We start from the raw sequence: 16,969 nt of genomic DNA, 5'->3' as shown, positions 1-16,969 counted from the left end.
ATGGAGGCAATTATTGAAGGCGTCATGCCCTAAAGCATAGGATGCCCGGTGCATTCGTATCCAGAGCAACTACTGCACCAGTGGTCGAATCCCGCAGACAGAAACCAAATTTTGCGAGCCTGACTTCTTGTGACGTCTTGTGAGCGCGCACGGTTAGGTACCACCCTGACTATTTCTGCCGTGAAGCAGTAATGCGTTCCGGTGTGAAGGGTGGGGCAGCCGTTTTTCTATAGAACTGAGACAAGTCATAAATCAAGTTGACGATGGCATTTGAGTTGTTGATATCTATGAGCTCTGGTAACCAATTGACACCATGTGAGCTGTGAGCTCATTGACCCACTCACCAGACACAACACAACAAGCAGACCTACAGCAATATTGATTAAGGTACATACAACTAATCAACTAAACTGAAGCACACAAATCTCAGGTAGCCCATGTTGTTGCTTGATATAGCCTGGATTCTTTACACCTTCTCTTTAGAGAACAGCACTGAGTCTACAGGGAACAGCAGGTTTATTGGTTTCAACATAGTTAGCAATCAAAAGTTTAGTTAATGCGTGTGCAAGTGTGCTTACTGCAAATTACACTGATTAACCTATTATATCTTAGTAATGATAGATGAATTTTAAACTAAATATTCGGTGCAGAATGAGATTGCTAGTGAGTCTACAGGAGTAACCAATTTCTTACTTTGTTTTGAGATAATCAACAAAGCCTAAAGGAAGCTCTGCAATGCCGATAATACAGCAATTACAATAGACAAACTATGAGGTAATAAATCAAGAGTGCAGAACTACATTACAGTATCATTTATATAATTTCCAGACAGAGTACTTTGTGTTGAGAAGTACTTTTTAATCCTAAAAGTGTACTTTCTATCAGTAAAATGGTCAGACAAGATTGCTAACGCATTTTGCAATTCTTCTTACACTTTTAGTATCTGTCATTATTACAGCACACACATGAATAGACTTAATTAAATTCATCAAAATAAACAAAATGTACTTTAATTTGTGAAACATTTATACATAACAGTCTATATATACACATTATTATTTAAACTAAGGTTAAAAAACTAAGGTAAACTAATAAGAAATCAAAACATTTTTTTCTTCATTGCAGTATATCTTTCACTGTATTCATTATAGCCCTCAAGTGATGCTAACTGTTTAGGCTCAAATAAATTACCATCTACACTAACAGTGTGTATCTTGGAATCTCGAAGCAAACTTGGTTTGATTTCATCCAAACTCAAACAGTTCTCATCCAATCGCAATATCTTTAATCTTGGAGCTTGGTGTAAGTCTTCTCCAATCAAAGATATTTCATTTTGACTCAGATTTAACTCTATCACATATAATTCTGACATTCCATATGGAATCTCTGTAATCTTATTATGTGACAGATCTAAAACATCTAAGCTCTGTAATCCAAGTATTTGTTTCGGAAAAGCCTGTAATTTATTATTGCTTGCATAAACCTGTTTTAAATTATTTAAATTCTTCAAACAAACTGGGAGTGTTTGTACAAAGTTGTTTGATATATTTAAAACTTCAAGTTTTTTTAAGTTTATGAGTGATTCAGGTAAAGCTTGAAGTTTATTACTATCTAAATTTAATTGTTTCAGGTGTTTTAATTTGCTTAAATCGTCAGGTAAAACAGAAAGTTTGTTTTTTGACAGATCTAGATTTCGTAGCACATCACATAAACTGAATACGTCGATGGGAATTTCTTTAAGCTTACAATCAGCTATTTGCAATACACCAGTTTTCGATGCAGTTTCATAATGTTGTTTTAAACCAGCGTTCCCCATCCTGGACCCTTATGTTTCAAGATTTCGTTCACAGCACGGCTTTTAGTGGGTAATAAACAAAAAAAGAAAAATTCCGTTAGCTCTGGCGTATTTTCAGTGGGCTAGCAAGAAAGGTCTTTTCTAATCAACACTAAAAGATAGACTTTTAAAGGAATATAAATCAATATAAATTATAAGTAGACACTTTCTATTTATTAATGTACTGTCACAACATGTCAGACAGACACATGTAATTTTTTTTAGATTCATTCGTTCAAGAAAATAAAGCCCATACAGTCAATTCCGATTTTTTGAAATGCCATAGAGTTATGTTTATGAGGCGAGATAAAATAACGTCGTAGGTATTGGATGAGATAAAATGAAATAATATCTCTGTAAAAGATGAGATTTTTAATAGTTCGACGGAACCTTTTTGGAATTACTCTAGAAGGCTAGAAGCCATGTTCAGGAAGTTTTTATGACATTTCTAAACTTATGTAGGTACTTTCATAGATGCTAATACAGTGGTTTCAGTTTGTCGACAGACAGAAGAGACATTTAAACCAAATAATTAATATTGTATTGTATTAATCAGTCCAATCTGTTCAATAAAAAGTTAATTGAATTGAAACGGAAGGAATCAAGGTGAAATTATATGATGGAAAACAGTTGAAATTATTAAGATTTCAATGAGACCTAATCCAATATTAAACCAAAAAGCCTTTTTCGGTCCGCGAACTAAATCTCCCCTCGAGATCCCCCGCCGTGGGCTCGCACATGGTATGAGACACTATTGTAGCCACCCACTACACGATTCCCCTACGTTATTGCCCAAAATAGAACTCGAGAATGATGATCCCTCCTGGGTGACCGCGGTCAAAACTATAACCAGACGCGTGGCTTACACCAAGGACCTTTGACGAAGGAAACTTCGTTGTGACATTGCCTTATTAAATGAAAACATCGATTTCTTTAAACTATGCATGCACTGTATATCGTACGTTGATAATACTTTGATTGGATAGTAAACAAAATATATCCTGGAGTGCCAAGCACAACAATACTATGTTTCATCACAATCGGATCAATAGTTCAGCTACACATAGGACATTAAAAAAACCGATTGCAATAATAATAAAAAAGAAGAAGTTTCATTTTACCATTAAACCGCAAAATAAAATAAAATTAAGGAACACGTACACTTTTGTTTGACAAACGCTTGCCATCAGAAAGTCGTATCATGGTGCTCGGTAGATGAAGTCCCTTGTAAAACCTTATCTCAACCGTTACAACAAAAATTTAATTGCAGCGTTTTAATTTTTAAATTTAAATGAATTGAAGGATTGATGTCGTGACTTAAATCTGAAAATCGATCAAATCGACTTCAAAGGCACCAAAAATCGGTTATATCGGCTTTATTCAAGCTAAAATTAATTAAATCTTGAAAAAATCGATCAAATTAGTTTTTTCGATCTTCCGAAAATGTTTATGTCGATTGTTGAACGAATACCTATCGAAAAATGTCTCTGTCTACTGTCGAATGAAATTGAATGAATGTTAGAACTCTTAGAACCAAGAAAGAAAGTCCAAAATAGTCTTTCTTTAGGTTAATTTGTTGTAGATACAATTTATAGAAAATGAATAGTCAATTGTTAAATTTGTCGGTTTACTTATTCTTAAGGAATTCACGTTAATTACATTATCTAATTTAAACATTATCAATGAAGTTTACCTTTTTTTTGATAAATATCATAACCGCGGGAAAACTGTGCAACGTTTGACTACCTTAATGGCCGCTGAAGCGCCAGTGTTAGAGTTTGATTTAACTTATAAATATTGAAATTTAATTATGTTATTACCGTGTTGTGTGTGAATTATTAAGACAATACTTGAGATGGACATCAAGGCTGGTACGTAACAAACTTTTATGTTAATACTATGAGCAATTTCCATTGAATGCTTACATGGACGAATACGATAGCTTCACCTTCTGTTCCTAACGTGTATCTAAATAATTTCAAAGGATAAAGTGTAGTGAGATGCAAAGATAAAAGTATTAAATATTATCCGATTATTAACTTGTATGCTATTCTAAAGGACGTTGAAAAATCTATTACTACATTTTGAAATTAAAATCATAAGGATTAACTACATGAATCGAAGTACTTACGAAGATATGGGATATGGTTTGATCCAAGACAACTCCTTTATTGTCGATGAATTTATTACGGATTAAACTGAATTCTTAAAATATTTTAATCTTTATTACTAAATTAAACGCCACGATAATACCAAACCAATACATATCTTTAAAAATAGGTTTTCAAACTGTCTATGAGGGCTTAGAATTAATGTACAAAATTGACAAAGTGAAATTGTCAAAAATAAGTGATTAATTGAAAACAATGTATTGTGTACCAATTAAAAATATTCATTCTTTATTATAAACTACTAAGTCATCTCTCTATATTCAGTAATTTATTTATTTTTGTTTTTCATGCTTTATATTATGCTAATGATTCTTCTTAACATTTCCACTTTGTTATCAAAATATCAAACAAAAATAAGGGTTTGTGTAATTGAAACAAGCTATAAATATCTTTAATTCTTCTCATTCATCAGCTTAAGAAAAATGTTAAATTTCATTTTAAATCATAGCAGTTACATATTTCAATTTTATGGATATAAATAATCCATACACTTAATCTGAGTTATCAATATCACTTATTGACATTAGCATCACAACAAGGAAATTCAAGACTAAACAATCTAGTAATTAAGTAGAGGTACTATCATACAGAAGTCTGTTACAAAATTTTCAGGAAATATAACTTAGCGTGTTCAAAATTTACTTTGAAACTGGAGGATCTTTACTGAAAGATATTATTACATCTTTCAGTAAAGATCCTGAAGATTGGCTATAAACAAGAGAAAAATACATATAGGTCTCAAAATGTTAAAAATATAGTAAAGTAAAAACTTGTAACAGTTGGTGAAACTAGAAACTAACATATTAGGTAAAGCACTAGCTTAATCAGCTCGCATATAAAGTTATTTAATTGAAGAATAACATTTCTAATGAAATATTAGCAGATTTGTAGTCACTTAGCATCTGGCAAGAGTGTTACGGCCTTCCAAATAAGAATGCCTTTTATAATTTTTATCCTCTTTTGAGCAGTTTCATTTGTGGTGACATTTGAGCTTTGTGATTTATCTGTCCAGTTTAATCTTAGTTACTATTTATGTCAATCATATTCATCACACATTTTCATTAAAATGCCCCAACTTGTGTCTTGAATTTAGAGTTTTCCATGATAATAGTTATCCATGAAAATAAGCAAGTGATCATGCTGTTATTCCCTAACACTTTAAGTGTCAGAAAATCGCAATCTAAACCTATATTCATTAATGTTTTTTTCTGATACGTATGAGAGGAATAAGTGAACTTGTAAAATCTGCTGCCTCATTTATCACACAGGAGGTAATTCCTACTGCACTTGTTAGGTTACAGCTTTGCAAAATGAAATTACCAAATTAACAAGTATTTATGTAATTGTTTACTTCAGGAAAAAAATCCTTATTGACAACATCAATAGTGATGTCTGAACTTGTATCATTGCTTGTTTGCATTGCTAATTTGAAAGCCTCTTGATCTATTGTGATAGCTAACTAATATTTTCATAAAGGTCTTATATGTTTTTGTTTTCTTAAAAATGCATTTCAATTGCTTTCCCCACTAAATTATTGTACCTAACTATCATTTTAAGTATAAAATTTTGAAATGATGCTCCTAATAAGTATATTACTGTGTTAACTGCAAGATTTATAAACCAAAAATTTAACTTCATTTTTTATTTTGGCTATCAAATGGATATGGTAATTTTCATGTGAGTATTTAAACTATGTAAAAACTTATTTTTTAAAGGCTGCTGATGACGTAAATACAAAAGTTCAAGAGAAACTGAAGTCACTCATACGAAATTAAGACAATTAAATATTTTAAACTGGATGTTAACAACAAAATATAATCAGTTGAATTCTTTAAACATTATAATAAAATAAGAAGTTTATTATAACTATGAAAATTAGCATTCATTATTCACAAGTAACACTAAAAGTCACTTTGAAACACAATCATATGTGTAACTTAATATTATATTGGAATAAGTGGATATCTTTTGTCAACAGAGGTCTCAAAACAACTGTCACTAATAGACGAACTCCTAAGGGACCTTGACAAAACGATTACACCATGTGCAAGTAAAAAGAATGAAAAAAAAGAAGAAGAAACACAGGATGCAATGCCAGACTCAACAACTAGCACCGAGAAAAACAATGCTAACCCATTCCACTGCGGAGATGATGTACTTGTGGCCAATAAGGATGGAAGATATTATTTAGGTAAGTTGTATTTGTCATACAAAACAAAATAATGGGCTACACTTAAATTAACAGAACTATAAGCGAAAACAATTTAAATTGTATATCTAAAACATGTAACTTTAATAATATGAAATCAAATGATAAATTTTTTTGAAAATGCTTCACTTTAAAAACTTACATTATGTGGCTGAGTATACTATATAGAAATAAATGTAGTATAAACTATGTATAGCCTCATTAAAATGACTACTTATGTCCATTTGTAATGTATTTATTCCACTCTATGATGCCAATTCTTGTATACTGGTTTGAGGGTCAATTTGGGATTAAGAAAAGAGTTAAAATGCCACTTCACAGTGCAAGCAAATTGTTTTAGTATACGTTTGATACCTATTGCTTTCAGTTTATTTATTTTCATCTTTAGTTTTCTATATTTTAAAATATTACAGGATGTCATATTGATTATTTTAAGGTGTTTATCTGAAACTGCTAATTTCTTTTAGGCTGCCCCAATTTATGTATGTGTGTATGCATCTTGTTTCAACCCTTAGTAAATAATGTAGTAGATAATATTATAGTACTGTTTAAATTGCATTTGTTTAAATTGCAATTGCATATTCTTGTAAAGTTAAAATTTTTACATCATTTCAAATTCATTACCACACTATTTCTACACAGGGGCTACTTTTAAGCTAAGATTCAAATTCATACAAAGTTAAAATGTTTTTAATCAAATAGAAGGTCTATCCTAAAGAATTTTTTAAATTGTCATGGCTTACATCATTTGGTCCACCTTACAGTATATTAAAGTAATAAAATAAGCTAACAATCATTGATCTTGAATTAACCAAAACCATTTATAAATAACTGCACTATGCTTTTGTTGAAAATGGTGATTTTTAAATTACAACTGATGCTGTATATTCATAAACTGATCTATTACTGGGTTAATTCAATTTGCATGCTAAGATATATAACTTAAGATAAACGGAAAGTAAGTTATATTAGGACAGTAATTTCCTATAATATTATCTTAATGTTTGAAGAAAAGACCCTAATTGCAAGGGCAACCTATTTACTGAGCAACATCAACACGTATGTCGTCTTCGTCCAGGAACAATAATAGAGTTAAGTACGAGTAATGACAACGACTTGTGTGAGGTGGGCGCAAGCGTGGCCCGATGCTTAGTCAAGTTCGGCGACGGCACGCACTCATGGGCGCCAGTGTCGTCGCTAAAGCTGCTCAGCGTACCGCCCGCCGATGACGGTCGCATCATGTGCGTGGTGTGCAAGCGACGCGAGGGGCCTGCCACTGGACCGGCCACCAACGCTATCATCGCGTGCGACATGTGTGGCAGGGGCTACCACGCCAAATGTCACTCGCCCCCCGTCGATGCCTGGATCAATGGTTAGTCTCAACGCAAACAAATAAAAAAATATTTAACTGAATGTGGTGGATATTTTGCATAGACTTCACGAAGGCTATAAGCATGCTTTGGTAGTAACCATTGCCCATATCATCATCATTACGACACGCACAGCTGAGGCGATATTAACCATGATTGCTTACAACCTACATCACCTAAGCATTTAATTAAAACATCTAGATATTCATTCCTAACTAAGAATTTAGGAGTATAATTTACAAGAATATGTGTTATAATTGTGTACTTAATAAAATTAATATTACAGGTGCATCATGGCATTGTAAAAGGTGTGTTGACCAAAGATACAGAGTAGCAGCAGCAGAAAACCGGGCATTGAAACGCTCAGATCTATTCAGGTTCAAAGGAGGACAACAACGAAGGCAACAGCAGGAGCTCACTCCACCTTGTGATGTAGGTTTATTGCCGTTCCAATTATCACTTAATAATACTAAAAATTGTATTTATCTGAATTTAAGTAATTAATTGATTACGACTTTATGTAACCCTAAAGACTACTAGGAAAGTAAAGAAAGAAAGAAAAATGCGATTAGACGAACACTATGTAGGAAATGGTTTGTGGTTGTCCTACAACCTACCTAGTTATGTTATGTATGATATTTTATACATAACAAAATAATACATAATTAAGAAACTGACCAGAGTTTAACTTCTCTGACTGACAGACTGCATCCACTACTTCATCAACCGCATCTGAAGCTGGAAAAGATCAAAATGAAGCACATTGTTATTGTGGCGAAAAGAGTGATTGGCTTGCTCAGGTTTGTTATTCCAACCATGATCAGGTTTCATTAGTACAAAATAGATTAATATTGGATATTTGCTATATTCCCATTTATCTAAGTTTGCCAGCAAATCTTTGCTTTCACTTTTAATCATTCCCATTAGTCGTTTTATAGTGTCAGAATTAAAATCAACATTATCTTTTACAATTTTTTTTAGCTCTTGGAACATCAAATACGTATTCACTATCACTCAGCTCTAAATTCTCATCATAATAATTATTTTTCTCCATGGTGCTAACCATAAAAAAGTCAAGAAAATGCCTCAATCGTAACAATACAGTCTGACCATGTTTTAACTACAGTGTGCTTAGTGTGAGTTTTTTAACGTTCTCGATAGCGTAAAAGTTAATTCAAATTTGTATGCAGTTGGAACGTTTGCCTACGCTTGTCTGGTGCTGTTCCAACTGCATACAAATTCGACTTAACTTTTACGCTATCGAGAACGTTAAAAAACTCGCACTAAGCACACAAATAACAATTGCTACCGCCGACGATTCCGCAGCGTCTTAGGCGTAATCATGTTAAAAATATTATTTATATATTATTATTAGGCTGTTATACTTTACAACATGCATACCGAACACTGAAATCCTTAAAATCACATAATAAAAGCATAGTCGTATCTTACAGATGTTGCTGTGCTGTCGTTGCAGCCGTTGGTTTCACCAAAGATGTGTTTCAAGTCTACAATATCCTCTCTATGCAGGAGATAAGTATGTACTTAAAGTAATTTTCATTACCAAAACAAATAGTTACATGGGTTTTTTAATGTTTTGTATTAGTCACAATTTATTTTAAATAGAATTGATCACTAGAATATTTCATAAAAGAATAAGTAGAATTGTAAAGTAGAAAGTAATGATTATGAGAAAAATTGGTGACTATACAAATGTTTTTCTTTATTTATTGCTTTGATGGGTGAACGAGCTCACAGCCCACCTGGTGTTAAGTGGTTACTGGAGCCCATAGAGATCTACATGTAAATGCTCCACCCACCTTGAGATATAAGTTTTAAGGTCTCGGTATACCTACAATGGCTACTCCGCCCTTCAAACCGAAACGCACGGCAAAAATAGCCGGGGTGGTGGTACCTACCCGTGCAGACACACAAGAGGTCTTACCACCACTAATTTATTATTAATTATAAATTTGCGGGTTTTGATTTTTATTACAATATGTTATTCCTTCACCGTGGAAGTGATCGTGAACATTTGTTAAGTACGTATTTCATTAGAAAAATTGGTACCCGCCTGAGATTCGAACACCGGTGCATCGCTAGATACGAATGCACCCGACGTCTTATCCTATTTAGGCCATGACGACAAATTTAATATAATGTGATAGTAGTATAAGTAGTGAAATGTTATAGTGGCTTCCAGGTTGTATATATTCGCTTGTGCTAGCTGTAACGGTGGTTCGGAGTATCTACGGCGGCTCGAGTTATGCTGGCTGGACCTGGCGCATCTTGCGCTATACAACCTCACCGCCTACAACGCGCCCAACTACTTTGATCTCGATAATGTAATCATGCCGTACATTATGGACAACTGGCACGCCCTGCAGTTACCCGAGAAAGTAAGTTTAAAATTTAATTTTTACCACCGGGCCGTAATGCAAATTGACGCCCTGGATTCATTCGTAGTGCATTTTTAGATCTTTTTTGATATTTTCTATCCAGCTATAAAATAAACTTCACACCATGGTATTTCCATCAGGTATGCCATATGGTCAAATGTTTACATGCGTTATTAAAAAAATTATCATTAAACCACACACAATTCTGTAGAGCAGTCCGTACTTCAATTCAAGCATGTTGTATGAAGGGTAGAAAAGCCATACCTCCAATTATTCCAATATAATGAGACTTTCTTATGTGTGATGTTCATGTGCTCAGCTAACAGGCTAAGTATGCTGTACGTAACTTTAAAAAATTCCTTTACATTTTAAATGCAAAGATGTATTAGCGAAATTGTTTACTTTTTGAACGTTTACGTTGTGAAACAGATGTGGCGAACTCCCGTAAATGAACGACGGGAGAAAATTCTAACAGCACTCACTTCGTCTCGAAAAAGATTCAAATGTGGTCGAGAGATGAAAAAACGAGCTACAATCTGGGGTCTCCGTCTCCGTCGACCTCCACCACCTCCGATGCAACTTTCAGCTTTAGAACAGGTAATTAATTATGTATGCAAGTAAATAAAAATGGTATCTGTCTGCGATATTGACACAAGTATTTTTAAAGCTCTACAACGGATTGATGGTTCTATGCCTATAACCTTCTCACAAACTTACAAAGTCTGATTGCAATTGGCTATACAGTGGCAGAGCTCAAAATACTGCTATGTGCTGAGGCTTAGGATAACATATGGAGATGTTTTCGCCAAAAGTCATCCTTTTTTACTTTCCTTTGCTCGAATTCAGTGTCAATAAAAATACGAACTACATGCGTACGTACAACTTAGACCGATCAATCTGAACCAAGCTTCAGTGGTGATGTGGCACAGACGGTGCACGTGCATACCCAAAGTATACTACTACTACTAGGTCTATAAAAACCTAGGTCGGGGAGCGCGGCCTTCCGTCACTCGATTGATCTTTTGCAGTGCGACAACGTGTCGGCATCTCGGGCTCTTTGCCCCCGCCGCGGTGAATGCGGATCGGTGCGGAAACAGAAGAGCTCTCACGCTCCGCTCCTACGTCATAGTGCACTCACAAAAAACGACCATCGCCTGCCTGAAACTTGAATACAACATCAACTATAGCCATTACTCATTAACGCTTAATGGTAACCCTAATGTTGGTCGCCGCCGCGACCTTATAATATTTATTGTGAGCATGGACTTGCTGTTCCATACTTTTTTCCGTTCAACCGTATTGTTTTCTTTAATCCTAGATAAAGAAGGGAGAACCATTGACGGACGACTTGGTGCAACAACACGCTCCCAGACTCCGGTTTCTACCTCGTGCTCCTACACCGAAATCTGTTGTTGATGATAGGTATTATATACTTTATTTCTTTCATTTCCTGAATTATGTGGTCTACCATAAGATATTCACGTTCATATAAGTCACCTTCTATATTAAAGTAGTACTACATTTTTCTTTCTATATCGACGGCTGAAAGACTATTTGGCTTAAGCGACATTTTTACAATTATTCAGCGAGAACTATTTAAAGTTTGGAAAAAATATCATGACAAAAAAACTTCTCCAGATACTTGGATGGAGTAAACTTAGTTGAAGTTCAATTAAAAACATAGAATTGTTGGTGCTAATACCAAATAAAACGCACTTTTAATTACAAAGGTAAATGTCGCTTAAGCCAAATAGCCTTTCACCCCTTGATATGATTCATTTTTGTTGTTAAATAATAATACAGAAGGGTAAGTAAATATTTTTTTTAGTTTCTATTCGTGATGGTAATTCTTCTACTATATTGTAAATCATTGCCACCCCTGAAAGACATCAGTAATACAAAGAACACAGCAAAGCCACCAACTTACTTGGAAAACGACAATAATGCAATTTTTTTTTTCTGATTTATAGAATACATACAAGCAGACCAGCATAGTAATTTGTTATTAATAGAATTGTTATTTTAGAACTGTCATTCACCAATTACCACTAATTTAATAACAATGAGTGATGTCCAACAGTTTAAATATTTTACTTTCTTTTTTTCAGTTCTCAGCCCTCTAGCAGCAATCCTGTAAAATGTTCCTATAAAAGTAACCATCAACGAATGATTGTTCCCGTTGATGGCCACTGGTTAAATTTAATGATGGGCAAACGGTTCCATGAGAACCTTAACTCAAACTCAAATTCAGAAAACGATTCTGCCAGTTCCTACGAGTCCATCAAGCTTATTGAGGCTGATGAACAAAACTCACCGTCCGTGTCTACAACTAATAGAAAATCTGAAGCCAAAGTTGATAATGTAGAAAATATAAAAGAAACCCGATCCAATGATAAACTAAGCTATGAAGAAGACCCTCCGATATCAGTGCCATCAGTAGTTCCGTGTTCAGTAAAGTTAGATAAAATATCCAAAGAGAATGTTGATCAGACTAGTATCTCTAAAAGTGAAGAAACTCATTTAAATTACAATGCCCATACAACAAGAATAGCTACAATGAATTTGGAAGTATCCAAGCTGTCCACAAAAAACATAATTGAACATTCCAAAATAATGTCACTGCAACATATGGAAACTGTACCATCATACACTAGCTTTAACCATGACCTAGAATCGTCTGGAGATGAAACTTCAAGTAGAGGAACTTTGGATGCTATTATACCGCCCCTGAAGAATTTTCAGGGAAGAAATAATCCTTTTTTGATGCAAAATACATCATCAAAAAAACCATTTTCGTCAATGACGAATATTTACCTTAAACCAAATAAAAAAGTGAACAATTTTCACTCAAGGTTTTCTTTGCCAGTACTGTTCAATCCCACAATGGGACCATTAATAAGACCTACGAAAAGAAAACTTAGTGAAAAGGATATTGTTATTGGACCAAATGGAGAGGTGAAGCGAAGAAAATATCGACGACCAAGAAAGTATTTACAAATGCAGGTGAGTGTTATATTTTTAATGCATATTCTTATTTTTCTAACCTGTTTAAAGTAATGTAATTATTATATCATTAACAAATATACTTTAAATCTGATAACTTTTGGAACTAATAATATAAATAGATTAAAAGAATAAACTAGGCCATGTAAGTAATCAAAGAACATATTTTTTGTACAATGAAGGCCAAGAATATCTGTCCCACGAAAGTAGTCCATTTCGTTTAAGTGTAGGCCAAATCTGCCAATAACTGTAATTCTTTCCTTTATCATTGTATAAATAATAAGAATCAAAGTCCTCATTAGGATTCTAAGCTTATTGCTTATTATTATTATTTTTGATTGTGGTTTCAAAATACTTTTATCATATAATTTTCCTAGTATTCTTTGCCAGATTATTCTTCATTTCCATTGACATTTCCTTCCTTTCTTCTAAGCCACAATGAACAAGGGTCAGCTAACTTTGATCCAGTAAGAGAAAGTTGATTGTTGGATTCATCTTGATTTCAACAACTTCAATTGTGTTATTTTCACTTCCTGAGAAGCTATGCCTCCAAGGGCCCAGCTCGTCGGACTGATAATTCCAATTATATTTATTTATTACTATTGTGACTATTCATACCGGATTATCTCTCTTGACAAAATAACAGTACCCTTAGTAAAATTGTATTATTTCTGTATAATTTCAGTTAAACAAATCATGCCCCCTGCCTGATGACAGTAATAAGACTGCACCAACGCCGATGCCAACAGACAATGTCGAAGCACCATCTCAAACAGGGCACATCAATAACGTGAAATTTCACGGTAGAAGACTGAGACAAAGACAGGAAAAAAACTATTACGAGAATGCTAGACGGAACACGAATAGTAATAACACGGGTAATAACAACAGTGTGAAAAGTCTGCAGCTGAGCCCTCACAAATCGAACAGTAGTGCAAATGAAGTGAACGCTGAACAATTATCTGCTCTGAAGTCGAGTGTCCAGTCATACTTCCGCGCAGAGCAGACTTTCCGTGTACTGGCCAGACGACTCTGTCCGGGCGCGCCTCCTGCCTACCTCATTGAATGGGACTCCAACACATCATAAAACTATAATATATAAATATATATATGTGGCTCAATTGATTGTATGTCTATTGTAATAAAATTATTTTTCTCTTTTGGAAAACTGATCTGTTATCTATGTTACATTAATTGTTGTGCTGCTTATTTAAGGTACGTAGTCGCGTGGAAAATGTCTGTCTACACGTGTATGTACTCATTATTGAAAGACTGCTACGGCGTAGTCAAATTAAGTATGATGACGATTACATTTGTGAGCAAGTGAATATGACTTGTTTTTAATATGTGTAAATGGGTTTTACATGAATTTATTTAAATGTCTATACATGTAATGTATGTAATAGTTTTTTGTCTGTAGTGTAGTTGTACAGTTATATCAAGGAATGTGATATATATTATTGTTCCATCTGGATTACTTTCGTTTTATTTTTCAATCAAGTTCCACTTTCAAAGTGATTTTCAGTAAAAGCGCCGTGTTTGATTTTCAGATTTGAGATCTAAAATTCTATAAATTACACTCTTGGTCACTATTTTTAAAGGCGGGTTCACTAATAAAAGTAGTATATTCTCAATCTATTCGGGTGCGCTAATAAAGTTATCTTACTTTTAAACTGCCATCTTAGTTTTATTATTGTATGCGGCTAAATGAAACTAGAGTCCTAAAGAATCCACTTTTTTCCTTCCTTTTCTAGTAACCTCGAAAGGTTCTAGATTCACCGAACTAATAGGTGAGCTCGCGGGGCTCAAACTTGACGTTGTTGAACCACCGGATTGGAAACGCGACTCATTAAGAAGATCCGACGAGAAACTCAATGGGCTGCTTTGGGCGACGTCGACTATTTACCGATCGGTCCGTAAGATCGAGAAAAATTCCCCATTGATGAGTCCGACATAACACTAAGTAATAGTCAAACGAAAACAAAAGATGTTATAAATGGTTGATAATAAATGCCAAATGTTTGTAAACTTGCAGTTTTAAACGAAGGCTAGCTGCGGTTAAAAGGTCTCATAATATAGATATTTCATGTAAAAGTAGAATTCTAAGTCGCATTTTAACTGAGACAGTATTGCGTAATGAGTAGAAGGTATATGGTATATTTAAAAGCGATGCAGGAACCAAACTGAAAGCTATATTTTAAACGAAACTTGTCAAGCAACCCTTAGGATCGTAATAAATAATTGCAATAATTCGTTATTGGGAATGTATACAGATATTCGTAAAAATGGTTTAGTGATAGCTAGTGGAGAAATTTATGTGTATTATCTATGGTCGAGACAGAATAGCTGTTGGTTCCTTAACAATTTTCAGAACTTTCACTCATATTTTATTACACAATTAGGTAAGCCACAAATTGATAAATAATACTAGCTCCAAATTCTATGGTCGTAGTAAATAACACCATCTGCTGCTGGGGGAATATCTTATCTGGCCAAGTTTGCAAAAATTCACGCAGTTATAGGTAATGCGAACATAATGTTCAATTTAGACCTAAAAATACGGAATTTCAACTCTGATTAATAGAACTCGGTCCCAATATAAGATTAACCAAAACCTTTACCTTTCGAGGAACATACCTACAGATAGAGAATCAAATTTGGCGTGAGGTTTGACATAGTAATAGAAGACTATTTTAAATCTGGTAAACAAGTTAGCAGCCAGAGCTGAGCGAACGCCCTCCTCTGATCCCAGGCTCGGCGGCGACGGTACAGCGCCGAGACGAAAAAACAGCTCTCCCTCTCCCGTTATGCCGCCGTCTTCTGTGAGATGGCAGACACGCAGAAGCAGAGTAGAACTCACTGCTGCCGAGCATCGTTGCTACGGGTCCGTATTATCCCCTCGCGACGAGGTGCAGATAGCGGTCGAATCAACAATTTTCTAAGCACCTGCGTCACCCGGAAGGTGAAACGTTCTCGGTCGTGATTCACCCAGCCCGAGAGAACCGGGCGGATGACCACGATGCCTCTGGTTTGACTTTAACATAAAATTTGACTTTAGATCTTCAAATACCAAAATTTAAAGTCGCGAAGTGAAGGCCTAATGTATATAACGCCTATTGTGCTCATATCGAGCGATGCAACTATGCCAGTGTTCAAATGCCACATGCAGGTACCAATTATTCTAAAGATGATTGAGATGATACGTACTTAGCTCATATTCACCAATTTCAACTTTCACGATGATAGCTATACAATAAATAAATAAAAAACTAAAATCCGAGGCATTGTTTACTATAAAGTCGTATTGTAAACTTATATTTATAAATTTCGGTGTATTAAGACGAAATAAAAATATCTAATACAATTTAGTACTATTAAGTACTTACTGTAAAATTATATTTAAAAATCTCTCTAACAGTACCTGTGTTAAAAACGATATTTTAAAATCGAATACAATTCAGTACTTGCACAGTAAAGCACAATCACATTTTGCGTAAGTTAGTAGATATGTAAGTATAAAAAGATGTGAAAAAATCGAAAGCAAATTACGATACTCAAAAATGTACGAGCGAGATATTTATGGTGAGCCCAACGGAATATATTCGCCGTCAGACACAAAAACAACTTCGTTCCTAATGGGAGTTCCCCCGACCGCACGTTTCTTTTTTGTTTTCTTGGATTGAATTGGTTTTACAGAATTAACTCGTCAGTATAGTCCCCGGAACGTAACTTGGCAAGAGTCGCTCGATGCGCACAAGTCGTTTTTTAGGTCTCTTTGGTTGTCAAGCGGGACGCGTGGAAAGACGTAGCACCGTTCCGAGCGCGCGATTGGTGCGTCAGTCGACCCTCCCCTCCCGCACCGCGTCTACGTTCTATTCGCTCCTGATTACGCTTGCGTCTACTAAAGTTGTAGGTACTCTTTGTTTACATAGTTTTGTTACGTATTGTTATTGAAGTGAAACTTCTTTATCGGCGTTGGAAAA

At 34.6% G+C, this 16,969-nt stretch overlaps 3 protein-coding genes across 5 annotated transcripts in view; 1 reads left to right on the top strand and 2 right to left on the bottom strand.

Annotated features, from left to right (window-relative positions):
* The window catches only part of AGPAT2 (1-acylglycerol-3-phosphate O-acyltransferase 2), a 45,561-nt gene extending 41,481 nt beyond the window's left edge, over positions 1–4,080 (bottom strand). Inside the window, exon 1 of the mRNA XM_062672295.1 lies at positions 3,966–4,080. The gene's annotated coding sequence lies outside the window, so the exon portion shown is untranslated. The remainder of the gene's footprint in view (positions 1–3,965) is intronic.
* LOC101741815 (leucine-rich repeat-containing protein 57) lies at positions 1,100–1,816 on the bottom strand. The gene has a single exon (XM_004928493.3). It carries the CDS (start codon positions 1,814–1,816, stop codon positions 1,100–1,102), a length of 717 nt encoding a protein of 238 aa, XP_004928550.1.
* Positions 3,333–14,460, top strand: LOC100862749 (polycomb protein Pcl). Of its 3 annotated transcripts, none has more exons than XM_038016097.2 (11): positions 3,333–3,705; positions 5,984–6,196; positions 7,293–7,586; positions 7,871–8,016; positions 8,289–8,384; positions 9,039–9,121; positions 9,812–9,983; positions 10,413–10,580; positions 11,302–11,405; positions 12,092–12,986; positions 13,672–14,460. In XM_038016097.2, the coding sequence occupies exons 1-11, from the start codon at positions 3,690–3,692 to the stop codon at positions 14,071–14,073; spliced, it is 2,589 nt and encodes an 862-aa protein (XP_037872025.1). In that variant the 5' UTR covers positions 3,333–3,689; the 3' UTR covers positions 14,074–14,460. The 3 variants fall into 3 exon arrangements, with proteins under 3 accessions (XP_037872025.1, XP_004928551.2, XP_062528460.1); XM_004928494.5 differs by having other exon boundaries at positions 3,342–3,705; positions 9,788–9,983; XM_062672476.1 differs by lacking the exon at positions 3,333–3,705 and adding an exon at positions 5,526–5,682 and having other exon boundaries at positions 9,788–9,983.
* Positions 14,461–16,969: the final 2,509 nt, after the last annotated feature.

This window comes from Bombyx mori, chromosome 15 (assembly GCF_030269925.1).
Source record: "Bombyx mori chromosome 15, ASM3026992v2".
NCBI lineage: Eukaryota > Metazoa > Arthropoda > Insecta > Lepidoptera > Bombycidae > Bombyx > Bombyx mori.
This window is presented reverse-complemented; position numbering and strand designations above follow the sequence as displayed.

Bases quoted from the DNA above. Each gene is read 5' to 3' on its own strand.
- LOC101741815 (XM_004928493.3), bottom strand. From the start codon at position 1,816: ATGGGGAACGCTGGTTTAAAACAACATTATGAAACTGCATCGAAAACT.
- LOC100862749 (XM_004928494.5), top strand. The intron at 8,017-8,288 runs GTAGGTTTATTG...TCTGACTGACAG, and splicing joins AGCTCACTCCACCTTGTGAT to ACTGCATCCACTACTTCATC. The intron at 9,984-10,412 runs GTAAGTTTAAAA...GTTGTGAAACAG, and splicing joins CCCTGCAGTTACCCGAGAAA to ATGTGGCGAACTCCCGTAAA.